The sequence below is a fragment of the Drosophila serrata genome, unplaced genomic scaffold (genome assembly GCF_035046125.1).
Source record: "Drosophila serrata isolate PLE 108 unplaced genomic scaffold, ASM3504612v1 contig_276, whole genome shotgun sequence".
Classification (NCBI taxonomy): Eukaryota; Metazoa; Arthropoda; class Insecta; order Diptera; family Drosophilidae; genus Drosophila; species Drosophila serrata.
Genome location: NW_028257174.1, coordinates 11464944 through 11492618, shown reverse-complemented (window position 1 = coordinate 11492618; position 27675 = coordinate 11464944). Strand labels below are relative to the sequence as shown.

The 27675-nt window shown below is 41.3% G+C and overlaps 5 protein-coding genes across 8 annotated transcripts in view; 3 read left to right on the top strand and 2 right to left on the bottom strand.

Moving 5' to 3' along the window:
• The window catches only part of LOC110181772 (uncharacterized), a 30147-nt gene extending 18035 nt beyond the window's left edge, over positions 1 to 12112 (top strand). For 2 of the 3 annotated variants that reach the window (XM_086836505.1, XM_086836506.1), the window contains exons 2-5: positions 9840 to 10149; positions 10496 to 11217; positions 11279 to 11627; positions 11688 to 12112. In XM_086836505.1, the coding sequence (XP_086692631.1) occupies positions 9840 to 10149; positions 10496 to 11217; positions 11279 to 11627; positions 11688 to 11995 (1689 nt within the window). In that variant the 3' untranslated portion in view covers positions 11996 to 12112. Of the gene's footprint in view, positions 1 to 8913; positions 9701 to 9839; positions 10150 to 10495; positions 11218 to 11278; positions 11628 to 11687 lie in introns of those variants that run through there. The other variant, XM_020949647.2, reaches the window with a different exon arrangement.
• Positions 345 to 2016, bottom strand: Mur18B (Mucin related 18B). Its single transcript, XM_020949633.2, has 2 exons — positions 1862 to 2016; positions 345 to 1781 (listed from the first exon to the last, which is right to left on the bottom strand). The coding sequence occupies exons 1-2, from the start codon at positions 1970 to 1972 to the stop codon at positions 522 to 524; spliced, it is 1371 nt and encodes a 456-aa protein (XP_020805292.2). The 5' UTR covers positions 1973 to 2016; the 3' UTR covers positions 345 to 521.
• Positions 12113 to 12144: 32 nt separating the features above from the next.
• On the bottom strand, positions 12145 to 13019 carry LOC110181774 (mitochondrial import inner membrane translocase subunit Tim8-like). The gene is made up of 2 exons (XM_020949648.2): positions 12827 to 13019; positions 12145 to 12772 (listed from the first exon to the last, which is right to left on the bottom strand). The coding sequence occupies exons 1-2, from the start codon at positions 12914 to 12916 to the stop codon at positions 12602 to 12604; spliced, it is 261 nt and encodes an 86-aa protein (XP_020805307.1). The 5' UTR covers positions 12917 to 13019; the 3' UTR covers positions 12145 to 12601.
• A 554-nt stretch (positions 13020 to 13573) lies between these two features.
• On the top strand, positions 13574 to 18775 carry Ulp1 (SUMO specific peptidase Ulp1). Its single transcript, XM_020949743.2, has 6 exons — positions 13574 to 13741; positions 13922 to 15620; positions 16211 to 17224; positions 17290 to 17466; positions 17531 to 17741; positions 17813 to 18775. The coding sequence occupies exons 2-6, from the start codon at positions 13942 to 13944 to the stop codon at positions 18425 to 18427; spliced, it is 3696 nt and encodes a 1231-aa protein (XP_020805402.2). The 5' UTR covers positions 13574 to 13741; positions 13922 to 13941; the 3' UTR covers positions 18428 to 18775.
• A 1612-nt stretch (positions 18776 to 20387) lies between these two features.
• LOC110182089 (post-GPI attachment to proteins factor 2-like) lies at positions 20388 to 27273 on the top strand. Of its 2 annotated transcripts, XM_086836504.1 has the most exons (6): positions 20867 to 21319; positions 23011 to 23069; positions 23294 to 23482; positions 23911 to 24175; positions 24240 to 24458; positions 24541 to 27273. In XM_086836504.1, exons 3-6 carry the CDS (start codon positions 23318 to 23320, stop codon positions 24699 to 24701), a joined length of 810 nt encoding a protein of 269 aa, XP_086692630.1. In that variant the 5' UTR covers positions 20867 to 21319; positions 23011 to 23069; positions 23294 to 23317; the 3' UTR covers positions 24702 to 27273. The 2 variants fall into 2 exon arrangements, with proteins under 2 accessions (XP_020805730.1, XP_086692630.1); XM_020950071.2 differs by lacking the exon at positions 23011 to 23069 and having other exon boundaries at positions 20388 to 21319.
• The last annotated feature ends 402 nt before the right edge of the window (positions 27274 to 27675 follow it).

Genomic DNA, 27675 nt, shown 5'->3' with positions numbered 1-27675 from the left:
AATTCGTTTACTACATACTTCTCAAAAGTTACTTTTTTCCACAGTAAGATTAAATATATGTACATATAACAACTCCTGACGTATATTATCCAAAAAGGCTAGTAATTAACCTAAAAAATATATAGTTCCAAGGAATATAATATAGAGGTTTATTTGCATTCAGAAGACTTCACACCTGTTCAAGCTGCCTAATCTCTCACTAAACTTTTAGAGAAATTCGAGTTAGTGACCTTCTATATGCGTATTTCAGGGTTTATCTGGGGAAAAACTGTTATCTCTTAAGCTATTTATGGGATCATTTCGCATTTTTCTCGTTTCCAGGAAAGACAACCACCCCAATTTAAATATATATATAGTTTTTTTTTAAGATCTTTATTCATATCAGGAAAACAAAAAATTACAAAAAAAAAATGAGAGGATAAAAATATAAGAAGAAAAAAAATACAGAAACTGGAAAAAGATAATTTCACTAGACTAGAGCAAGGGACCAACATAGAAGAGGAGTTTTAGGTGTTTGAAGTCTACTCCGCGGACTCGGCACTCTCAATGGACTCGCCCTTGGCCTTGTCCTTGTCAGCCTTGGCCTGCTGCTTGGCCAGCTCCTTGGCCGCCTTCTTGGCGGCCTTCTCCTCCAGCTTCTGCTGCTTCCTGGCCAGCTTCTCCTGCTGCTTCTGGGCCTTCAGGCGCAACTTCTCCTCGGCCTTGTATTGCTTCAGCTCCCTCTTAATGGCCGCCAAATCGCTAATCTCGGTAGCCTCCTGACCGGGCACAATCTGGGTCCAATCGTATCGCCAGCAGCCTCCAATCATTGCCTCAAATCGCTGGCCACTGGAGCAGCGCACCACAAACTTGTGGAAGCCACCCTGCAGACTGGCCACGCAGCTGTAGTAATAGGTGTCATCGTGTCCAGCAAATCGTCCCACAGCCGGGCACTGGAAGGTATCATCCGGGCACTCGGCCACATCGCGCACACAGCGTCCGAGGTTTGCCGAGAAAACGGTCAGAGGGGGGCAGGTCAGCGCCACATCCTGGAGCTGGTGCAGCACAGGATTCAACAGGCAGTTGTGATAACGCTGGCAGTCGCCAGTGATGTCAGGGAAGAGTCCAGCCGACTGGCACGTAAAGATGGGAGGTGTGGGTGCAATAGTGGTGTCCGGAGCTACGCTGGAACTGGAACTGGAGCTGCTAGTCGTCTCTGGCTCCAAGGTGGTTGTGTCCTCGGGAGCGGCTGAACTCTCTGGAGCCACGCTGGATGAGGACTGCTCGGGTGCTGAGGAGGAGGATTCCTCGGGTGCCGAGGAGGAAGATTGCTCGGGTGCTGATGAGGAGGATTCCTCGGGTGCCGAGGAGGAAGATTGCTCGGGTGCTGAGGTGGAAGAGGAATTCTCCGGTGCATCGGTGGTGGTCTCTCCATCGCCAGAGCCACTGGAGGAGGTGTCCTGTTCAGCTGGTGCGGTGGTCTCACCATTGCCAGAACCTCCCTGGTCAGCCGAGGTGGTTGTCTCATTATCAATCTCCGCTCGAGTGGTCTCCTCTTCAGGCTGAGTGGTTTCTTCAGGCGATAGTGTCGTAGGATTCTCCTCATTGGCCGAAGCTTCGGTTGTCTCCTCATTGGCCAGCTCAGTGGTGGTCTCCCAGCCGCCGCTGCCCTCTTCTTCCGGCTGAAGTGTGGTGGTGGTGGCATCACTCCAGGGCTCTGCCTGGGCCAAGGCCTGACCCGAGCTGGCGGATCCATTGCCGTCACCGCTGAGGGCCACAATGCCGCAGGACTTGGTCAGCAGCTGCAAGTTAGCAACGGTCAGGTGTCAGACATTATTTGATCCTCCAACAATGGATCCTTCACTCATCCAGAGATACTCACCAGGGCGGCACAGAGCAGGAGAATGGTGGACAGCTTGGAGATCCGGTGGCTGGTCATCTTGCGCACTGTAAAGGTGGTGCTTGTTGTGGTGGTTGTCGTTTGCATCGTCATCGTTGCCAGTGGCCACGTCGGTCGATCGTTGTATGAGCTGCCGGCAGGGCCGTCGGAGATTATATAGCCAGCTCTGGCCGGGATGCTGGAGCGTCTTATCTGACGGCTTAGCACCTTCGCCTGATAGATGGCCAGATAGTCAGACAGATAGACAGATATCGTGAAAATAAAGTGGAACTATACACTTGGAGGGTGTTTTTCTGCTCCGCTCTGACGTCGTCGTCGCTGTGGGTTTTTTTGGGTTGCAAAATACAGTTGTAAACCCATAAAAGCCAAGGGGGTTTGGGGCGGCACAGAAGCTGCCCCCGCGGATCTGAAACGGAAGTGTGTAAAGATAACTCGCATCGCGCCAGATAAATCCGAAAAGGGGAGGTCAGGATGGCCGGCTGCAGATATCAGATCCACTTATGCACGTATCTAAATATGTATCTGTTTGTCCATCTGTTTATCTTTCGCGGATCTTTCCAGAGCAGCGGCATCACAACAAAGAACGTGACGCATCGGGGATGGGTCGCCGGATGACATTCTTGAAAGGAATTTTAGGCAGCATCAACTGGCCTTTGTTTGGACCACTCCAAGGGGAGTACTAAGAAAAGCACCTAAATGTCATTTAACAAGAAAGGAAGCTTACTTCGGCTCGCCGTAGTTTCTGTACCCTTGAAGATTGAAATTCGATCTCTAGGAATTAATACAATATAAATTGTATATATTTATGTTAAAAAAAAAAAACACTAAAGTAATGCCTGCATTCATTTCATTCACCGTTTTGTATTTTCCTTTAATTTACACGATAGTTTGAATGGCAGCTATCATATAGCATATAGTAGTCCGATTTACATAAAATTCTTGATTAACATATAATGGCTATAAATCGAATTTGATGAAAATCTGTTGAAAACTGGAAAAATGATATTTTTTTTCTTTAAATCTTCCGATCGTCCCTATGGCAACTATATATATATCTATATATATATATTCGGAGCATGGCAAATACTAGTAAAAGTACATAAAAGAATAACTCCATAGGTTCATTCAAAGAGGTTGCTCTTAAATTTGTTTCAAAACAATTCTCGCACATCTGTGCATATAATTCCCAACTTGTTCTAACATCCCCGAAACGAAGTGACTGCTGCCGGCCACGTTTTAGAAATGTGTTGTGTTACAAAAGTTGCAAGTCATTGTTTATAAGTATTTAAAGTTAGTCACTGATCATACATACTTACTGGTCATAGATACTTTCGGTTCAGAGTTACTTACTGGTCATAGATACTTACTGTTTAGAGTTACTTACTGGTCATAGATAGTTACTGTTCAGAGTTACTTACTGCTCAAAGATACTTACTGTTCAGAGTTACTTACTGGTGATAGGTACTAACTGTCCAGAGTTACTTTCTGCTTATAGATAATTACTGTTCGGGGTTACTTACTGCTCAGAGTTACTTAGTTACTTATTTACTTAGTTGCAAAACAAATCTCGCACATCTGTGCATATAATTCCCAACTTGTTCTAACATCCCCGAAACGAAGTGACTGCTGCCGGCCACGTTTTAGAAATGTGTTGTGTTACAAAAGTTGCAAGTCATTGTTTATTAGTGTTTAAAGTTAGTCACTGGTCATACATCCTTACTGGTCATAGATACTTTCTGTTCAGAGTTACTTACTGCTCATAGATACTTACTGTTGAGAGTTACTTACTGGTCATAGATATTTACTGTTCAGAGTTACTTTCTGCTTATAGATAATTACTGTTCGGGGTTACTTACTGCTCAGAGTTACTTAGTTACTTATTTACTTAGTTGCAAAACAAATCTCGCACATCTGTGCATATAATTCCCAACTTGTTCTAACATCCCCGAAACGAAGTGACTGCTGCCGGCCACGTTTTAGAAATGTGTTGTGTTACAAAAGTTGCAAGTCATTGTTTATTAGTGTTTAAAGTTAGTCACTGATCATACATACTTACTGGTCATAGATACTTTCGGTTCAGAGTTACTTACTGGTCATAGATACTTACTGTTTAGAGTTACTTACTGGTCATAGATAGTTACTGTTCATAGTTACTTACTGCTCATAGATACTTACTGTTCAGAGTTACTTACTGGTCATAGATATTTACTGTTCAGAGTTACTTTCTGCTTATAGATAATTACTGTTCAGGGTTACTTACTGGTCATAGGTACTAACTGTCCAGAGTTACTTTCTGCTTATAGATAATTACTGTTCGGGGTTACTTACTGCTCAGAGTTACTTAGTTACTTATTTACTTAGTTGCAAAACAAATCTCGCACATCTGTGCATATAATTCCCAACTTGTTCTAATTTCCCCGAAACGAAGTGACTGCTGCCGGCCACGTCTTAGAAATGTGTTGTGTTACAAAAGTTGCAAGTCATTGTTTATTAGTGTTTAAAGTTAGTCACTGATCATACATACTTACTGGTCATAGATACTTTCGGTTCAGAGTTACTTACTGGTCATAGATACTTACTGTTTAGAGTTACTTACTGGTCATAGATAGTTACTGTTCAGAGTTACTTACTGCTCAAAGATACTTACTGTTCAGAGTTACTTACTGGTGATAGGTACTAACTGTCCAGAGTTACTTTCTGCTTATAGATAATTACTGTTCGGGGTTACTTACTGCTCAGAGTTACTTAGTTACTTATTTACTTAGTTGCAAAACAAATCTCGCACATCTGTGCATATAATTCCCAACTTGTTCTAACATCCCCGAAACGAAGTGACTGCTGCCGGCCACGTTTTAGAAATGTGTTGTGTTACAAAAGTTGCAAGTCATTGTTTATTAGTGTTTAAAGTTAGTCACTGGTCATACATCCTTACTGGTCATAGATACTTTCTGTTCAGAGTTACTTACTGCTCATAGATACTTACTGTTGAGAGTTACTTACTGGTCATAGATATTTACTGTTCAGAGTTACTTTCTGCTTATAGATAATTACTGTTCAGGGTTACTTACTGGTCATAGGTACTAACTGTTCAGAGTTACTTTCTGCTTATAGATAATTACTGTTCGGGGTTACTTACTGCTCAGAGTTACTTAGTTACTTATTTACTTAGTTGCAAAACAAATCTCGCACATCTGTGCATATAATTCCCAACTTGTTCTAACATCCCCGAAACGAAGTGACTGCTGCCGGCCACGTCTTAGAAATGTGTTGTGTTACAAAAGTTGCAAGTCATTGTTTATTAGTGTTTAAAGTTAGTCACTGATCATACATCCTTACTGGTCATAGATACTTTCTGTTCAGAGTTACTTACTGCTCATAGATACTTACTGTTGAGAGTTACTTACTGGTCATAGATATTTACTGTTCAGAGTTACTTTCTGCTTATAGATAATTACTGTTCGGGGTTACTTACTGCTCAGAGTTACTTAGTTACTTATTTACTTAGTTGCAAAACAAATCTCGCACATCTGTGCATATAATTCCCAACTTGTTCTAACATCCCCGAAACGAAGTGACTGCTGCCGGCCACGTTTTAGAAATGTGTTGTGTTACAAAAGTTGCAAGTCATTGTTTATTAGTGTTTAAAGTTAGTCACTGATCATACATCCTTACTGGTCATAGATACTTTCTGTTCAGAGTTACTTACTGCTCATAGATACTTACTGTTGAGAGTTACTTACTGGTCATAGATATTTACTGTTCAGAGTTACTTTCTGCTTATAGATAATTACTGTTCGGGGTTACTTACTGCTCAGAGTTACTTAGTTACTTATTTACTTAGTTGCAAAACAAATCTCGCACATCTGTGCATATAATTCCCAACTTGTTCTAACATCCCCGAAACGAAGTGACTGCTGCCGGCCACGTTTTAGAAATGTGTTGTGTTACAAAAGTTGCAAGTCATTGTTTATTAGTATTTAAAGTTAGTCACTGATCATACATACTTACTGGTCATAGATACTTTCGGTTCAGAGTTACTTACTGGTCATAGATACTTACTGTTTAGAGTTACTTACTGGTCATAGATAGTTACTGTTCAGAGTTACTTACTGCTCAAAGATACTTACTGTTCAGAGTTACTTACTGGTGATAGGTACTAACTGTCCAGAGTTACTTTCTGCTTATAGATAATTACTGTTCGGGGTTACTTACTGCTCAGAGTTACTTAGTTACTTATTTACTTAGTTGCAAAACAAATCTCGCACATCTGTGCATATAATTCCCAACTTGTTCTAACATCCCCGAAACGAAGTGACTGCTGCCGGCCACGTTTTAGAAATGTGTTGTGTTACAAAAGTTGCAAGTCATTGTTTATTAGTGTTTAAAGTTAGTCACTGGTCATACATCCTTACTGGTCATAGATACTTTCTGTTCAGAGTTACTTACTGCTCATAGATACTTACTGTTGAGAGTTACTTACTGGTCATAGATATTTACTGTTCAGAGTTACTTTCTGCTTATAGATAATTACTGTTCGGGGTTACTTACTGCTCAGAGTTACTTAGTTACTTATTTACTTAGTTGCAAAACAAATCTCGCACATCTGTGCATATAATTCCCAACTTGTTCTAACATCCCCGAAACGAAGTGACTGCTGCCGGCCACGTTTTAGAAATGTGTTGTGTTACAAAAGTTGCAAGTCATTGTTTATTAGTGTTTAAAGTTAGTCACTGATCATACATACTTACTGGTCATAGATACTTTCGGTTCAGAGTTACTTACTGGTCATAGATACTTACTGTTTAGAGTTACTTACTGGTCATAGATAGTTACTGTTCAGAGTTACTTACTGCTCAAAGATACTTACTGTTCAGAGTTACTTACTGGTGATAGGTACTAACTGTCCAGAGTTACTTTCTGCTTATAGATAATTACTGTTCGGGGTTACTTACTGCTCAGAGTTACTTAGTTACTTATTTACTTAGTTGCAAAACAAATCTCGCACATCTGTGCATATAATTCCCAACTTGTTCTAACATCCCCGAAACGAAGTGACTGCTGCCGGCCACGTTTTAGAAATGTGTTGTGTTACAAAAGTTGCAAGTCATTGTTTATTAGTGTTTAAAGTTAGTCACTGATCATACATACTTACTGGTCATAGATACTTTCGGTTCAGAGTTACTTACTGGTCATAGATACTTACTGTTTAGAGTTACTTACTGGTCATAGATAGTTACTGTTCATAGTTACTTACTGCTCATAGATACTTACTGTTCAGAGTTACTTACTGGTCATAGGTACTAACTGTTCAGAGTTACTTTCTGCTTATAGATAATTACTGTTCGGGGTTACTTACTGCTCAGAGTTACTTAGTTACTTATTTACTTAGTTGCAAAACAAATCTCGCACATCTGTGCATATAATTCCCAACTTGTTCTAACATCCCCGAAACGAAGTGACTGCTGCCGGCCACGTTTTAGAAATGTGTTGTGTTACAAAAGTTGCAAGTCATTGTTTATTAGTGTTTAAAGTTAGTCACTGGTCATACATCCTTACTGGTCATAGATACTTTCTGTTCAGAGTTACTTACTGCTCATAGATACTTACTGTTGAGAGTTACTTACTGGTCATAGATATTTACTGTTCAGAGTTACTTTCTGCTTATAGATAATTACTGTTCGGGGTTACTTACTGCTCAGAGTTACTTAGTTACTTATTTACTTAGTTCCAAAACAAATCTCATACATCTGTGCATATGATTCCCTACCGGTTCTAACATCCCCGGAACGAAGTGACTTCTGCCAGCCAAGTCCCAGATATGTGTTGTGTTACAAAAGTTGCAAGTCATTGTTATTAGTGTTTAAAGTTAGTAACTGATCATACATACTTACTGGTCATAGATACTTACGGTTCATTGTTTATTAGTGTTTAAAGTTAGTAACTGATCATACATACTTACTGGTCATAGATACTTACTGTTCAGAGTTACTTTCTGCTCATAGATACTTACTGTTCAGAGTTACTTACTGCTTATAGATACTTACTGTTCAGAGTTACTGCTCATAGATACTTAAAGTTCGGGGTTACTTACTGCTCAGAGTTACTTAGTTTCTTATTTACTTAGTTCCAAACCAAATCTCGTACATCAGTGCATATGATTCCCAACCGGTTCTAACATACCCGGAACGAACTGACTCCTGCCAGCCAAGTCCCAGATATGTGTTGTGTTACAAAAGTTGCAAGTCATTGTTTATTAGTGTTTAAAGTTAGCAACTGATCATACATACCCCCTGGTCATAGATACTTACTAATTATAGTTACTTACTGGTCATAGATACTAATTGATCATAGATACTTACTGATCATAGTTAATTAATGATCATAGTTATTTACTGATCATAGTTACTGCAAGAGTATAAATATTAAAAGAAATAGCCAAAATGCCATACTTCTAGATATTATAAATACCTCATGATCTCTAGAAAAATACGAAATATTAAAACATTTTAAATTTAACAAGTAATTACAAATTCTGGCAAAATAGTCACAGTTGATACATAAAGCGGAAGGTTCTCCCTTTAACGGACAGCTCTCCCTCTTTTTAAGGGACAAAAAGAACCTTGAGCTATACCAGAACTTCCTTAAACTGTATATATACGGTATAGTATATAGTTTTTGTATAATTAATTGTTTCATCAAATTTGTTTGTTCTCTAAGAAATTAAATCCTGGCATGAAATGGCAATTTTTATACTTTTTATTCACTTTTAGGATGTTATAGTTTGCTAGGTTTTTCGCTAGGTATTTTGTATTTACTATTTTCTTGTTGCGCACCATATTTGTTAAGTATAACGCCCAAAAGTATGATATATTCAATATACACTCAATGCTTTGCTGCCTAAAAACCCAAACATTTAAAGTAGTTCAAGTACGAAAATTTCTGTTAGTCAAGTTGATATCTTGACTGGAATTTGGCAAGAAAAGATCACTAGAAAAACGTAGATATATATTCCAAATAATTCCTTCTAAGGTAGATTATATTCTGGTATAGATATACACATAAAATTACCTTCAAACAATCAAACTGCAGTGATATGGAATCCCGATCCATCTCACTCTTACTCCTCTTCGCGTCCATTATCCTCTGCCATAAACATAATCCGGTGCTTGCTGACAGAATTGCAAACGCAATACGCAAACGCTTTACATATCTGACGTTAATCTCACGGATACCCAGATACCCCGGTGCTCGGTTACTCAGATACTTAGATACGCAGCTGCGCAGATACACTTGCGCGCCTCTGTGTGGACACAGATATCTATCTGGCGGCGTGATAAGCACTCCGATGGTTATCAGTCTCCCTCTCCGGGTTTGGTCTCCATGCCTCCGGCTCTCCGGATCCGTCAGCCAGTCTTTTTTGTTCGCCATTATATCTAAACGTTTCGGTTTTTGGGTTTCGGTTTTGGTTTTTTGGTTTTTGGCTTTGCTTGGCTTCTTGCTGGATGAATGATGAATGCCAGCGGCTAGACGGAGTGTATACGCAAGTTCCACAGGGAGCAGACCAGCAGTTTGTTGAGCCTTTGATCAGGATAGGATAGGATTGTTTTTAGTCAACAGAATCTTTCCAAGAGGAGAGGGAGAGCTAGGAGAGAGCCAGAGCCAGCTATGGCCACCACAACGATCGGCGGTGTGGGCATGGGAGTGGCAGCCACTGGTGCCGTTCGCCGGCCCACAGCTCGGGCCACCGCGGGCATCCAGCGACGCCGAGTGGTCAAGAAGCACATCCAACAGAAGTACATGCTCTGCGGCTTTGCCATTCACGTAAATAGCAGCTACTCTTTCGTAACGGTCCCCTGTACATATTTCCACTCTCTGAAAAGCATAATAATATTAATATATATATATAATAAATATATTAATATATAAGTATAAATAAATAATTATACTTTCCCCTCCGCAGGCTTTCCTGGCCACACCCGCCTACCTCTATGGCAACGTGGTGGAGTCCGACAAGGATCTGGTGCTTAGGATCTGGCCAGCCATTGTTTACCAGGCCACCGGGGAGCTATGTCGCTCCATTATGGAGCATTTGGACACTGAATATAGCGGCAGATCACGAGAGACCACACAATATCGCAGGGTCTTCCTGCTGGCCACACTTATTGCCTGCGTCTCGCTAATGGTGTCCGGCATACTGTTCTCCTCCGCCTGGATAGTGGTTACCACCACCACCCAAGTGGTGGCTATTGTCTTCTACGGCTGCTTTGCAGGTAATTTGAATAAGATTCTTTAATATTAAACAAAAATCCAATCTTACTTTTGTGGATAATGCAGCGTATACGCAATATATCACGTATACGCACACACCACAGGTGTCTCTGGTCGATATTGCAGCTTTATTATCAGCTTTTGGATTGGTTTATTTCACTTTTATGGGGTAGCAGCACAAGGCTACCGTTATCTGTGGCAACAACAAAATGGGTTTATGAAACAGAAAGTTTAGTAGCTTTCGAAAATATCATAAAGTAAAGTCGACTTACATTCAACATAGTTTTATATCCCTTTTCTATTAAATTCCATTTAAATACCATTAATTTATCATATATTTCTTCACAGGCATTGGCTCTAGCTTATACCTATGGAAGACCCATGTCATCCTGGAGGCAGTGCGTCCGCGGGAGGACAAGTATGTGCGGAAGACGATCCATCTGTGCGGCGAGGCCTTCTGCCAGCTGTTCCTCTCGTTCGTCTTCACCAGCCTCCGGACACTGTATGGCACTGCTCAGTCAATTGTCCTCATGTCCGCTCTCTTGGTGAATCTCATACCGCTCAGTCTGATCATTACCAAGCATCGGGAGGATGCCTTTACCACAAAACGCATCTCGGTGATTAAGGCGGAGACGGGCTTTGCGGCTTTACCGCTGAGAGCCGCATTGGCGGCTAATTTGGTGGCAGATCAACTGGATGGTTTGGATATGCTTGCATGGCGAAATCCGGCCACCGAAATTGGCGCCCTGACGACAACGCCGGGCGCAGCCGTGGCCGCCGCCGTGGTGGATACACACAGCAACTATATGCTGGCCACCGATGAGGCCTATGTGACATATGTGAATCCCAATGGTGTGGAAATCATGGAGATCATACCCGAGGAGGACGAAACAGTGTCCATGATGCGATCGAGTAACGCTACGATAGACAACTACGGCATGTCTGCCTCGCAGACCTCACACAAGTCTCTGTCCAATGGACGTCTGTATCCGTTGACGCCGCTAAATCCGACGGCCACTGGAGCGGGAACCGGCAGCTCCTCGCCTCTGCCGCCCGACCATGAAAATCTGGTGAGTACGCCATTATGTCCTTCTTGTTTGCTTTGATTTTGGAACCTCTTTGAACTGTCAGCATCGAATACGTCGTATGTCGCGAGCGGTTACCTCGCATTTGTGGTGGAATCTGCTGGACAAGATCGCCATGCCGCTGCAGCAGGCCTTGCTAGTGCCACAGCTGTATGCCACCACGCTTCTACTCTCAGCGGACATATTTAGCTATGTGATGTGCCTGACGGTGCTACCGGGTCTGGCCGTTAGCCACCATGCGCTAAAGAACGCCGAGATACCATTCCTCTTCTCGCTGCTGGCCTTTCCCTGGATGTGCTTCTCGCTAATGACGCCACGCTTTGGTACGAGCCTGTACAAGCGCAAGCTACAGTGGCACACACTGGGCAGCCTCTGCAAATGCCTGGCTTTAATCTGTGAGTCTCCTTTCTTGAAGTGTCTTCCAGAGATAGGAAATAATAATATTCGCTCCGCAGTCATTAGTTTCTCCACGTCAAAGCTGTTGCTCAGCGTATCCGCCGTCCTGCTGGGCTTTGGCCAGGTGGTTACCGCCTTTCTGCAGGAGCTTGTCTTTCAGATGGGCATGACGCGGGCCAACTGGACAGCCATCCGGCGACCCGTGCACTTTACCAACGGTCTGCTTGTGCTCCTCTGGGGCGCCCTCGCCCATTGGGTGGTGGAGCGGTACTCGTTTCAGGCCACCGTTGGCCTTGCCGGTGCCCTCTACGGAGTAAGCTCGCTGTTGTGGAACTTCCTCTTCTTCTGCTGCCAGGGCAAAGATTAGGGCGCGTCGCGATCTCATGCTCTGGAGGATCGGAACTTAGGTGAAGGGGATCCTAGTCTGTCTATTGTTTGTTGTTGATCTTAATGTTGTCGGCGGTGTGGTTGTTGTGGTACTTGTGCAGTGATATTAATAAATAACAAAAAATCGAATTAGTTTCTATAGCTTTTTATGATTTTTGATTGAATTTTAACATACTTTCCATTCGCTAAGAGAAGTGTTTCTCAGTTGAGGTATTTTCTAGTTCTCCGTTTTGATAAAATCAACCAAAACTAGGAACTTTACAGCTTAATTAGCTAAACTTATAGTAATACTAAATATAGTTATCCACTGGATCGTCATAAAAGGTACTACTTAGACTTTAAACTATCTAAAAAACAAGTTCAATCGGTAACAATCAACATCCAATATGAATTTATTGGTGGGTAACGCGTTCGGTTCGTTGGAAACCTTGGTCAACAATTTTTAAAGCTCCTTGGAGGCACACAGCGTCTTTTAACCAGCTTCACGATCCAGGATAACGAAGGCAAAATGCTGCTTACATGATAATCATTGTGTTTGAATGAAGGTTTAACGGTGGAAAAGTAGTGGGACTTTCTGGATTCCCAATTATTCCGCGCCTCGCTTCTGGAGAATCTCGCTGAAACGCTGGGTTATCAGCAGCGAGGTGTCGATGAAGCGGTCCACGCAGTTGCTTAGGCACGTCTCGGTGGCGCTGTCCAGCTTGTTGCTCGGCTTCCCGATGCACTTTTCCCAGCAGACCTCGTTGAATTGATGGATCTGCAAGAGTAGTGTTATTGTTTAGGCGGCGGATTCTTTGCGTGTGAAGCTTACCTGTGCGTTAACCTGCTGCTTCTGTTTTTCGATCATGAGGAACTCCTGCAGCTCCTTGTCATTGCCGGCTAGGTTCTCGAGATCAGACATGGTGGTTTTGATATATAAATCTTCAAAGTTTAATTTTATGTTAATTTTTATGAAATACCGGTGTAAGCTAGAGTGTGACCAGAATGACAATGTTCAAAAATACTCCTCAATTCGTGCAAAAAAATACTAAAACATGATGGCTACTAGATGTCAAGATAGTAACGAAGGGGGGAGAGTATATTTTTATTATTCATTCATTTTTATTATTATCTAATTATTAATTCACTAAAAGAAAGCAATGAATATCATTTTTACATATTTTTACATATGCTAGTGGCTTATTTTATTTTGCACTTTGACGTTGAATTCGTAAAATAAATAAGTGCATCTGGTAGCTTTTAATTCGTGTTGGCTTCAGCGTTGCACGATTTAGAGCGAAACAGCTATAGCTAGAAGGTCAAATGCAGTTGGCAACTATTTGTTGAATCAACTATATAAATTAATGCATTCACAGCTTGATTTCATGATTTCATATTACTAAATTATTAAAGTGAATTTATTTAAATTAAAGTATAAATAAACATATAAATACATTATTTTAAACTATTCTCACGCTATAAAATATCGATAGCTATAATAATCGATAATAAATGAGTGTATGCAAGAGTCTGGCAACGCCGCAGGGCTGCTTAATACTTTTAGTATATTCTGCTAAATAGAGGTATTTTAATGATTCCTGCATACGGTCACTCCGACATCAGCACGCCAAAGCCGAAAATTTCTTGGGTGTCGAATTAAAATAGTTTGTCTGTCTGCCTGTGTCATTTAAATCAATTGGGAAGTTCTTGGAGTCATCGTTTAAAGTGTCCAGCAACGTACCAAGCGGTAAGTGATCGGTTGAGCGGCATTCCGTGGCTACCAGCTGCAGTTGGAGGCGAAATTTTCCGGGCGGCCAGAAAAGCGGGAAGAAGCATTCGGCTGGCTGCCAGCCGGCTTTAATTGCACTTTCGTGCATTTCTGCGAACGCTCACGACGCCTTCGATCCTTTGACGATTTTTGTTTGAGAAAGCGGCAACCCAACACGCATGTCGCAGCCTCCCGATGGCATCGGCCAAATTGGGTACACTTTAAAATCCAATGCAGGCCTACACGAATCTGGATTCCCAGACGACTACACTTCCACATTCGCCAGTTCTGGCCAGGAGAAGAGACAGCAGATCTACAACCTTGTCGACACCACATCTAGCATTGTGCTGCAATATGATTTACTGCAGGAGCAGCGGCCATCCGCAATAGAGCAGCGGAACATACCTACACAGATACACTACCAGCAGGCGGAGGAGCCCCAGATACAGCCCTATGAATACGCACAAGTCTCGCAACCTGAAAACTACACCGAACTTTTGAACTACGGCCAGACGGACCTCCCGATTGAGAGCTACGCCAATGAGTTAGCTGACCAGCAGCAGTTTCAAGTTAGCTTCGATTATAACTTTCACATCCCAGATGGTGAGCAACACCAGATTCCTGATCATAATCAAAACCTCATCGAGCAAGCGACTCTTGCGCACTCAATACCCGAACCAGAAGAAGAACATAAATTCACCAGCAAGGAACATATTCCTTATTATGTGGAGTTTCCAGTAGAGTATGATCAGTTTAAATTCGCAGATCAAGAAAAGAAACTGGTCGCTAAGCCGGAGCAGAAACAGTCAGTAGCCGAAAAGCAGTTCATTTTAGGAATTCAGAAGGAGGAGCTTGCCTTTGATCTCTACCAGAAGGAGATTACTCACTCGAAGCAGCTGCCAAGAGACGGAAATCGGTTCGGTTCAGTAAATCAGGATAACCTCCTGCTGCAGCAGTACCAGAAACTGAGTTCTTATCTGGAGCAGTTTCCACTTCAGTACAGTTCTGCTCATCAGGAGGAGAAGCTTGTGCTGGATCAGTACCAGAAACTGATTTCTTATCTGCAGCAGTTTTTAGCAGTTCAAAATCGGTTTAGATCGGCAAATCGGGAGAAGGACATCGTGTTGGAGGAGTACCAGAAACTGACTTCTTATCTGGAGCAGTTTTTAAAAGCTCAATATCAGTTCAGATCAGCAGATCAGAGGAAGGACCTTGTGTTGAAGCAGTACGTGCAACTGATTTATTATCTGGAGCTATTCTTGGGAGGTGAAAATCAGCTCGGATCAGCAGATCAGGAGGAGGAGGAGCTTTTCGTCGAGCAAAACCAACTGGAAGCAGAGAATTACCCAGACCCTGAACGTGTTAATTTTTTGTTGGACTTTGCGAATTGTAGCGACTACGCATACTATACAGAACCCGAAACCCATTCTATCCCGCTTGAAAGCATAGCCGTCAATGTCCACAACAGTGTCGCGTTCCTACGCAAGAGCTGCGAACGCCTGAGAGCCGAACCCGAACCGGAACAATTGGAGATCATCGGACTCCTAGCTCTGCGCGAAAAGCTGATCAATGTCTGCGAGCAACTAATAGACGATCCCCATCCGGGAGCTTGGCCTGTGATTGAGGAAGTCATCCGGGGCACTGAAAGCGTTTCGATATTCGACAAAAAAGTGGGAAAAGTTTGGACAAACATAAATAGTATTGTGCAAACCGATCCGATGGGTTTAGATCTATTGACCCGTATCCGCAAATTAATAACCGGCTGGTACAATAACGACACAAAATCGGAGCAGGAAGAGGCGGGCTCCGGATCGGGTCCCATTGGGGACCAACAACAGCGGAACAGCCGTAAGCGACGGTGAGAATTCTAAGCTAATCTTTCCTTTTTCTTTATTTTAATCCATCAAAAGTAATTTTTCTTAATTAACTATTTTTTTTTGACAAGCTCTTTAATCAACATAATTAAGCCTTGCGGAAAGAACCCTAAAATACGACGCCAAATATGACATTTTCATAACATGACATGAATTTTCTCCATTCAAACACCTTAAAGGGCAAAGAAAACTCATGATAGCCTTTAGACAAACAACTTTCCGCAATGCAAAGCTCGAACATTTACTGATGAGAAACAGGAAGACTGTTTTGTAATTGCAGATACCTTGGGTAACCTTTCAATGCAACAAGAACCAAGCTAGCACCTTGCTTGGTCTGATTTCACAAACAAAAAGCAATGATAGATAAACTTCTAAGGCTTTCTTAGCTTTCTCTAATGCCTTTCTTAATTTTTCCAAATCGTAGATCTCACCTGGTACTTGCTCTTGGTCTATAAACTTCAAAGTCAGCATCTAAAGCCTTATCAAATATCTAAGAACTTTGATAAAATAGATTTGTTTTGTTAATATTGTTCCTTACCTTTACTTATTATAATTTGTCTTCTTGGTTACACAGCATTGCGGAGGACGAACCGCCATTGATCAAATACCGTCGCGTGGACAACTCCTTTCCGCGCTTCATACCGAATGAGGCTGCCGAGGACCCCTTGCCCAATAAATCCATGGCTGAACGTGAACGGGAGAAGGAAAATCAGCGGCAGCAAGCCTGCAAGCGGCTGTCCATATTCAATGCACCGACGCTCACGCAGCAGCGCGTCCGCAGCAATGCATCTAACATAAATATTGATCTGTCGGACGACGATGAGCCGGTGCCGTCGTTTGGCCTGGGTGCTTCCTATAAACCACCGGCCCCGACTCTCCGCACCAGCATGAACTCGGATGCCGCCACCTCGAACTCATCGCTGCCGATGCGCTCCCAAATGCTATATTCAGATGCCGTACGCCTGGGACAGAACGGCTTTCCCGAAAGCCGTATGAATGGACATCCCAGCCCCATAAGACCGCCCGTACATCGCGTGAACAGTATTCTCGACTTGGAGAATCTTCGTATGGAGCGCGAGCATTACCTCTCTTTGCTGCGCAATGTTTGCCACGACCAATCCTCGATTCGTGCTATAAACAAATCGAAGCCGCCGCCCCTGCAGCTGCTGCACAAATCCGCCGACCGTTCCACCACCTGGGGTTCCATCTTGGCCAACAATAAGCCAGCTCCATCGCGGCCACAGCTGTTGCCGCCGCAGCAGCAGCCGCGACCACAGCCGCCACGGCAGCAGCATTACCAGCAGCCGCCGCCGCCGCCGCCGCTGAAACCGGTTGGTAGCCAGCCTAACCGTGAATTTTTGAAGTATGCCAAGCTTCTGGATCGAGAGCAGCAGAAGAATAAGCCGGCACCGCCGCCGCTTAAACGCTTGGATAGCGGTAGCGCCAAGAGCATTACCAGTCATGCCTCCACAATATCCATCTCAGAGAGCACATCGAGTTCCTCTAATAGCTCAACTGCTTCCGATGTAGTCCTGGCCAATAATGTTAGTTCCAATGTACAGGCTCCTGCTCCCCGGACCAGCCACACGTAAGTGATTCACATGAATCCTATGATCAGAATTAATTAAATATCTCCTTTAATGCACTCCGCAGTGGCGCTTCTCCTTCGAGGACTTCGGACAATGATATTTCAACAGTGTACAAGCTTGAGATGGAGAAACGCAAAGCGAACTGCGTTTACCTTAGGGACAATTACGCCGATGAGTTTATGGAAAGAAGTGACAAAAGGCGCAAGGAGTTAGCATGCCATCGTGAACTGGTCGAATTGCAGTAAGTATCTCGTGAATCTGTCATGGCAACTGAATCCACTTACCCTTTGTGTCCTAAATTTTAGAGTTGAAAAGACGGAGAAGATGCGCCGTGACTATGAGCAAAGCCTACGCTCGAGGTTGTTCCAGTTTCGTATTGCTCACACGCCGATCCTTGTTGTCGAGCCAATTCAGTACGAAGACGAAATCAAAGAAAAGAAGGAGCCTAAGTTTATTCCGTTCACCGACGAGCATATGACCCAATTTAACAATCTGATTAATGGTAATCCTCATCAGGTGAGTCCTCTGCTTTGCCAATTGCTAAAGTTGACCGCTCACCTGCTCTTTGCCGCCTTTCTCCCATTTAGGTGGTCAGTTCCAAGTTTAATCTGCAAATCACTCGCAACGACATCCGCACATTACTCGGCAGCAGCTGGCTTAACGATGAGGTCATCAACTTCTATATGAACCTCCTGACCGAGCGCTCAGAGAAACGCTCTGGCGAGCTGCCCAGCGTTTATGCGATGAATACATTCTTTGTGCCGCGCCTGCTGCAGAACGGACACGCCGGTGTGAAGCGCTGGACGCGCAAAGTAGATCTATTCAGCAAGGACATTATACCGGTGCCAGTGCACTGTAACGGCGTCCACTGGTGCATGGCCATCATTCACATGCGCAACAAGACTATTCGCTACTACGACTCGATGGGCAAGCCCAACCAGGACGTGCTGGACGCACTGGAGTCGTACTTGCAACAGGAGTCACTTGACAAACGCAAGCAGCCCTTCGATACGAGCGACTTCAAGATCGAGAGCGTGCCGAATGTGCCACAACAGACCAATGGCAGCGACTGCGGCGTCTTCAGCTGCATGTTCGCCGAGTACATATCGCGCGACGCACCGATCACCTTCTCCCAGGAGAACATGGACTACTTCCGCAAGAAGATGATCCTTGAGATTTCCGACGGCAAGCTGTGGAACTAATCGCCACTCTACACCGGGAACCTAATTTAAGTTTGAGCAACCTAAGCTGTAGCGTACGATAAGCAACGCGTAAAGCGTAACTTTGGGGGGATATTAATTTATTAAATAGCTAAGTATGTCCGAGGTCAGAAACAGCAGAAAATTTATATATATAGAAAACCTCTGGGAAATAACCATTGAGCCGAGTCCCTCCCAACACTCGAACTCATTCCTGTGAGGAATATTTTTTCAAATCATATGTATAAAAAGACACGGGACACTGAAGTCGAAAACAAACAAATAAATGCATACATCCATATTGTAACAGAGTAAAACTAGTTTTTAATAAAACACACAAACTAAAACAAAGGCGAGAGAAGTAATATTTATTCCGGGGCTCGTGGCGGTGCCTGAATGATGCATTAGCCAAGGCTAAAAATAAATAAATAAACAGATACAGCCATATGTATACAATTTTATATATTTATTGTTAATTTCAAACTTACATATATGTTTATTTTAGTTGGGTGTATTTTCTCCAATTGAATCTCCCTTTCTCCAACTATATAATCTTAATTTTGTAAATTTTAAAACATTTTTTTATTTAAATCGATCCGGCTTTTAATGCTGATCAAGAATATATATAGTTTATAGGGTCGGAAACGACTCTTTCACTGTGTTTTATGCAAAAATCCAAATAAAAATTGCAAATTTCAAAAAATTTTATTATTGAAATCGATCCGGCTTTTAATGCTGATCAAAAATATATATAGTTTGTGGGGTCGGAAACGACTCCTTCACTGTGTTTTATGCAAAAATCCTAAAAAATTTGCAAATTTCAAAAAAAAATTTTATTATTGAAATCGATCCGGCTTTTAATGCTGATCAAGAATATATATAGTTTGTGGGGTCGGAAACGACTCCTTCACTGTGTTTTATGCAAAAACAAAATTCTATCGGTTGGCTGAATTTTCGAACCGTTCGGCCGCTGGTCCCTTCTGAAATACCAGGCGAACAGAAGACAGTAGATCGACGATTTGTGGATTGTACAATCCAGATACGATCCACATACGATCCACATATGTTCCACTTAGGATCCACATATGATCCACTTAGGATCCACATATGATCCACATACGATCCACTTACGATCCACTTACGATCCACATACCATCCACTTACGATCCACTCACAATCCAATCGTTGGTCTACTGCTTTCTGTTCGCCTGGTATTTCAGAAGGGACCAGCGGCCGAACGGCTTGAAAATTCAGCAAACCGACAGAATTATGTTTTTGCATAAAACACAGTGAAGGAGTCGTTTCCGACCCCACAAACTATATATATTTTTGATCAGCATTAAAAGCCGGATCGATTTCAATAATAAAATTTTTTTTTGAAATTTGCAAATTTGCATAAAACATAGTGAAGGAGTCGTTTCCGACCCTACAAACTATATATATTCTTGATCAGCATTTAAAGCCGGATCGATTTCAATAATAAATTTTTTTTTTGAAATTTGCAAATTTGCATAAAACACAGTGAAGGAGTCGTTTCCGACCCCACAAACTATATATATTCTTGATCAGCATTAAAAGCCGGATCGATTTCAATAATAAAATTTTTTTTTGAAATTTGCAAATTTGCATAAAACATAGTGAAGGAGTCGTTTCCGACCCTACAAACTATATATATTCTTGATCAGCATTAAAAGCCGGATCGATTTCAATAATAAAATTTTTTTTTGAAATTTGCAAATTTGCATAAAACATAGTGAAGGAGTCGTTTCCGACCCTACAAACTATATATATTCTTGATCAGCATTAAAAGCCGGATCGATTTAAATAAAAAAATGTCTTTTTCAAATTTGCAAATTTGTATTAGTTTTGCATGAAACAGAGTGAAGGAGTCATTTCAGACCCTATAATCAGAATTAAAAGCCGGATCGATTTGTTCAAGTTTAAAATACAACAATTATTTATTTTTTTTTAATTTGCAAATTTTTATTAGGGGTTACATCGCTAAAATTTAAATAAATTGACTAATGTTTTAATATATATATATAAATATATTTTTTTTCAAATTGAGTATGCAGCTTAATTAACCTAATAAAAACTAACACAGGAAAGCTTTCATGATCCAAGTGGATAACTACAAGGGCATGGCAAAGTTAGTTTCCTTTCTTTTTATGGTAAATAAATTTGATCAATTCGAAAATCTTGAAATTTAAATGAAGAAACATATTAATAAAATCAAAGAAAGTGGAGGAAATACATTCAAATATTTATTTATACCTCCTACACACTCGCAAATAAAGCATTTCCCGAGCCGCTGCATATTTTCCATAACAATTTTCCACATTTTCACATTAAATGTTTTAAGGAAACATCGCATATGTCGTAAAAGCTATCGATTCTTGCGCTATCGATGTATTTTTGAGCGAAAGCTAACGGTATACGGCTGAGAAACTTTTTGGCTGCTAGTGTGACCATCCCCGTGTGGCAGCCCCGGAGAAAGACGAGAAAAACGCTGAAAAGCGTGGAAAACGTGAAAAGAACAGAACGAACGACCCGTCCCGTGGAACAGTAGTTGCGAGAGAGGCGCGCGCGCGGTCATAACCTGGTTACGGCGGCGTTGGGGCATGCAAATTATGCCAAATAGCATCCACGGGCACACGACCAGCAGTAGCAGCAACAACGTCAACGCCAACGTCAAAGCCAAAGCCATAGCCAAAACCGACCAGCGAACGGACGCAGAAAATGCAGCGGAGCATGGACGCGGCGACGTCATCGGCGTCAGATAGCGGGAAGGGTGCAAAGACGGAGGCGGCGGCATCCAGATCCGACGGAGTCGGCGGGAACAGCTGCTCCTCCACCGGCCTAGGCCTAGGATCCGGAACCGCCGATACAGCAGCGGTGAGAGGCGTGATGGGGGGGAAAAACCCGTTAAAAATGCCTGAATAGTTTTAATTTTTTTTTGAAATTTTTTTAACAGTGCATGTGTGTGTTTGTTGTGTGTGTCTATATATTTACGGTTTGTTGTTTGGCCTGGCCAAAAATTATATAACATTAAGCGGAAGGCAGCGCACGCTTAGTGACCTGACCCCCGCACCCACGCCCTCCCCTTACAGTCGTCATGAGCTCTCCATAAAAACCTGTGTGTGTGTGTGTGTGTGTGGGAGTGTGGCCACCGCGCGGCCCTGTGTGTGAGTGTGTGTGTGTATGCGCGCCTGTTTTATTTGCCATGCTCCTCCGCTCGTTTGTTGTAATTTTCCGCAGCCACCGCGCATGCCACCCCCCCAGCAACCCTCACATTTCCAACCGCCCTGCTTTTGGTCCTTGCTTTCCACAGCGGGAAAAATTGTTGTTAAAAAAATTGTATTTTCCTTGAGATCTTTACGAACTTTTAGCTCTCAAAATCCTTGATATCGGCTTTTAAAACATATCTGTAATGAAAATTTAAGCGAAGTAAAATAGATATTTAATAAGAGTCATAAGTTAAAGTATTAAAGTAAAGTAAAGTAAATAATAAACGCAAATTACTTGGTTACATATTAATAAAATACTATTTTAATTATAAATTCGATTTTTTAAATATCAAATCGAACATTTCTTTTCGATATACACCCCTAAAATACGATATATCAAAAAAGGACCTCTTAAACCCCAAGAAAATGGGTGGAATCTGAACTCCAAGTTATAAATACTTTGTTTTAATAATCCAATTATATTCATATTTATTGAATTAAAACTGATACTGGAGAAATATAAAGTTTAAGTTGATTTGTAGTTACTTTTTTTTATATATATTTATATTATTTTAATGTAATAGAATAATTTATTTCAAGATATATAGTTTTTTGCGGTGTCTCTTAACGTTTCACGTGTTGTTCTACATTCATTTTCTCCTTTCTGGCTCTGACTAATTTTTGGGAAATGCGTAATATTTACTTTTGCGGCGCTTGTTTGTTGTGTTCTTGGTTTTAATCATTTATTCGATTTTGGCCATGTCCTTGGGGACTGCTCTCCCAATTTTCTTACCAACAACTCTCGCATCGTTTCGCCCGCTTCCTGCTTTCTGCTTCCGGCTCGGATTTAATCGCAGAGCATATTCAATTTCATTGCTGACAACGCCAGCCAACTTCCCATTCATTTGGTGCTAATTAATTTTGGCCAGCAGCTGCTCTGATGATGATGATGATGACGCTTACGTCAGGCGAGTGGCGATGGCAAGCTCATCTATTTTTGGCCCTTAATCCTTTGCTGGTTCCGCTCCCAGCCGGAGAGAGCTAGCTGATGAGAGAGGCCTTGCCAGGAGCGGGGCGGCCTTGCCACCCCCCTGAGCCCAGAGCCCAGGCCCAGACCTGATACCCAGACCCATTCCCTGGTTAAGCTCAAGGACTGGTTTATTTATAACTCCAACTCATCCAATTTGGGATGCCATGCGGGACCTCATGCATTATTCAGCTTATACTCAGTTGGCACATTCGCATAGTTCCATAGTTCCTTTGCCCGCCCCTGTTATTGTCTTTTGTTTATTGATTTATTTACACCTATATATATAAATATATATATATACCTCTTATGTTTCTTACCTTTGTTTTTAGCGCTTTTTAGTTGTTGTGCATTTAACAATATCGAATACAGAACTTAACCCAGTTGCCAGGTAAGGCTCGTCATCCATCAAGGTCTCCTCTTACACCAGGGTTAAAGCCACTGTGACTTTACGAAAATGATTGAATACTTGTAGAATTCGCATACTTTATCACTGATAGTTATTGTTATTAATTTGCTTTTTGATTTTTAAATCATTTTCGTATTTCAAATATGCTGTTACAGCGGAGTTAATCCTTTTCGGAAATCGATTTTAATGACTTGATATTATTACAGATTAGCACAACAACGATTGGCTCCATGCAGCAGTTGGACCCAAAGGAGCAGAAGGTTGCCATCCACTTTTTGGCCAGCTTCCATGAGATTTGCGTTGTCACCGCCCTGCTGCCCCTGGTGACGCTGTTCACGTGCTTTGTGACCGCCTACGTCTTCCAGTACGATGATGTACACGAGACACATTGCCGCGTGAGTTGGTTTTGTTTTTGTCCTGGATAGAAGCGAATCCAAAAGAGGAGTGTCTCCAGGTTTAATCTGCCTCCAATCTTGGTTAATCCCCTGGCAAACAAATCACTGGTCTCCCCAGGGAGGAAGCACAGACACGCAAATCCACTTTTTGCTGAAAAAAAAGAACAAATTAAAGGCCTTAGTTACTTTGTTTCGTTAGAAGCTTATAAATTATGACAGCACTTAGTCCAACTTTATGACAATTATAAATTATAATTACTTAAATTTATATACTGGTTTTCTGTCAAAAATCAGGAATGGGTACTGAAACTCAAGCTATGAGCCAGACAAAAACAATCACGCGAGGTTTTCTTATGTTTTGTTTAAAGGCTTAAAGTAAGTCCTTGAATTCCTTAGTAACTTATTTCTTGTTCTCTTTTTGCAAACAGGTCTATAACATAATACCCTCGATAAGTGCAATTACCGGCGTCAGTCCGCAGCGTTACTTCTGGCGGTTTAGCATTGCGCTGCACATTGGACCCCGAATTCCCATAGCCTTCGTCTACAAGAACTACTACCGCTCGCAGCTGGAGCGGATCAGTCCCGCCCTGGTGCCGAAGACCAGCCTGCTGATCACAGTGATCCTGGTGCTCAATTGCATCGAGATTGCGGCCCTGGGCGGTGTTACCTATATATCCAATCGAGAGAACTATCGTATGTCTAGCTTTGAATCCTTTTCAAAGGATACGATTCAAATTTCTTGTAACTTTACTTATAGCTGTCCATGAGCGTATTTTCATCACGTTTATGGTCTGTTCGTTGTGCTATATGTTGGCCACAATTAAGCTGAATGGCATCCTTAATGCCGGACAATCGCTGAGCCATAATCAGCGTCAGTCCATCAAATGGAAGAAGATCCTTTTTATAGTCTCCATTCTGAGCACCATTGGGCTGTTGGTGTTCTTTGCCAAACATCGTTTCTACTGTCACGACTTGGGTGAGTTTAATGAAAATATTAATTAAATTAATTGAAATTTCTCACTTTAATTAAATCATATTTCTCTGGTCTCCCCTTATAGCCTTCAGTTGGTTCGCCTTCTTTGAGTACTTGATCGCCATTGCCAACATGCTGTTCCATTTCACCATTATTTGGGACTTCCCCTCACAGTTTATGATTATTGTGCAGGGACCCCGTAAGAATCTTGCCCAGTACTTAAGTAATCGCCCGAAAAAGGACTAAATCTGGAGTCAGTGGTCATCGTCATCGTCGTCGATGTGTGCACAGTGTGTGTGTGTATAATTCCCATACGAAACGTACAATTAACGAACTTCTTCAACTTTAAAAACTAAGCGCTTCCATAACAAAAAACAAAAAAATAACAACATCAACAAGAAATCCCCAAACAAATTCTTCTATTTAGTATTTCGATTCTCCTCTCTACACAACCGAAACGAAACGAAACGAAACCAAAGCCCCAAATGATAACCTAAGCGAAAGTGAAAATGTTCCATAGAGTTCCGCGATTTATAATAATTAAAGAAATATACAAAAAGTATGTACACATTCTGAATACACGATATATAAGTTAACTAAGGACTAAGTGCACCCAACAAAACAAAACAAAAAAAAGAAACAGAAACAGAAACCAAACCGAACAATACTGGATCGCGTAGCTCGCCAGATCTCATGTCAATTTCGAATCGAGCGCGTCAGAGTGTTTCATTTGTTAGTAAAGTAAAATAAAGTAAAGTAAATTTAAAGTAACTTAAAGTAACGTAAATAAAAATAGAGATCGTATTACCACTTAGTACATATCGTTTATACAAGATGTAAAGCGAGCAGAATGGGCTAGTATTGGCCTTATTGGCCTGGCCCATCTCCTCCTTCCACACACAATTCAGACAATAGACATTAAGCTGCGACACTAAGGGCAACGAACGAACAAAGAATATATACCAAATAGTTGGGGAAAACAACAGTGATGGGAAGTCTATACTATAGACTCTATAGGGCTGGGGAAATTATTGATTTAAGCAGTTTCGGTTTTGAAATATCCGCAACACCCTTGCAGTGTTTCAGTGTCTAAAAATCACTGAAGCACTCATTTCCGACCCCATAAATCATATATATTCTTGATCAGCATTAAAAGCCGAATCGATCGAGACCATTTTTGAAGGAAAAAATTTTTTTGAAAATTTTTCAAAATTTTATAAGGGGTTACATCATTAAAATTAACAAAAATTGCCAAAATTTTGAATTTTGAAAGTTTGTAAACTCAGTATGCAGATTTGTTAAACTATAAAAAACTAGCACTAGCTAAAACTAGCTTTCCGATTTGAAATTAATGCATTTTTGACTAAGTTATGAAAGATTTCAAATTCGATCACCTTTGGTAACTGCAAGGGTATAGAAAATTCGGTTTCCCTAAGCTTTATGCCTTTCTTGATCTCTGTAATTTAGGAAAATACACATTTGTTTGCTTTTTTTTCTTGAAAGATGGCAAAAAATCAATGCAGTAAGAGTGAGTTTTATCCCAGCTCTACAAATATTTAATTCCATTTTATATTATTAAATATTATATAGTCTCCAAGTCTTTTCCATATTCCTTTGAAAAACATATAGAGTACCTTACCCATCACTGTTTGTGGGATCAGAAAACCTACATAAATACATAGATGAGGAATGGGAATGAGGACAGACTAAAACAGTGGTTCGTATCAATAAATTTAATTAAAAATTAGCCACAAAATTACAATGTGACAGCACTGATTCATCAATTCTGTCTTGTTCATATTGTGTGTCAGTTTTGCTGAGACGTACGGACCACTGGACCACAAACAAGGTGTAGCAAATAAACAATTGTTCTTTTAGCCAATTTGAATAGCAACAAAAAATAAAAACAAAGTACTACAAATCGAAAGAGAAATAAATAAATGAAGGCAGGCAGGGGCAGCATCCAAAGTCAAACCAAAAACTGAAACTATTTCTAGAGCGATCATCGAACAAACATTTTCCATGTGGCACACACACCACCACTAGCTATAGTTAACCGAATTGTAAACCATATAATTTATGGCATACAGAGATACATAAATAGGTATTTTTTTGTCGAGTAATTACGTATTTAACTTTGTACTATACACACACTCAGACGAGCAGCAGAGTTACGAGAGTCAAGCGGAAGCTTTTATTCCATAAGTAATATTATTATTATTGAAATGCATTGCAACATCCTGGGTAGCCTTAGCCAGGAGGAGCGCAGCCTTTGTACTTGTATTCCCCCGAAGACCCCACGTACATATGTAGCTAAATCAATGAAACAATTGTTAATTCTCACACGATTTATATATACTTACTTGCCATACGAATGATATATGTTAGGCAATAGTTGAGTTGCCCAGCGCTAGCACCTTGCGATCGAGCAAATATATACATAAATTATTGTTACTGTTTACATGCCCTGAGTTTAGCTATATGTCTCTCTCTCTCTCTATTTCCGATTCCCTCACTCTCTCTCTCCCTCTCTGTCTCTGTCATTGGCATCTCACAAAAGATCTGTACTTCCAGTTCGGATATATCCATCAGCGGCTTCTATTTTCGATTGATTTTGATATACAATTACAAATTATATGGCGGCGATTAGCAGTTTTAAAATGCAACAACTTTTTACCTTTGCATAAACTTTTTAGGCGACACACAGAACACAGAACGCATGTGAAAACCAAATTAACTATGAAAATATTGTAAACTTTGTAGCTTCCTAATTTAAATAAAGATAAATACCACAATTATTGATACGTACAATTCGAAACATTCATGTTTTTTTCAGAGATTAGGTCAATAATAAGTATGTATGGTGAATGCGGATCAAGAAAATAAGTTAGATGATATCAATATAGTCCCTAAGGTATATGTATGTACATATATATCGGACAAGATCGTAATTAAACAACTCTAATTAAGGCTTCATTTTCAAAAACCTTGTTTAAAAATGCAGGTGGCAAAAATAATAATAAACTTCTTCCATCCTGATTCGATATATAAATCTTTGATTACACATAAATCGGAAGATTACCTATTTTGGACGTATCATCTGCTGAATGAATTTTGTGTGGATTTCCATGTGCAACACGAAGGACCTTAAGGATGTAGTGCCAATTCAGCTTTGTGGTAGGCAAGAGTATCAGGCATCTGTTTATGCAATTGTTTCTCT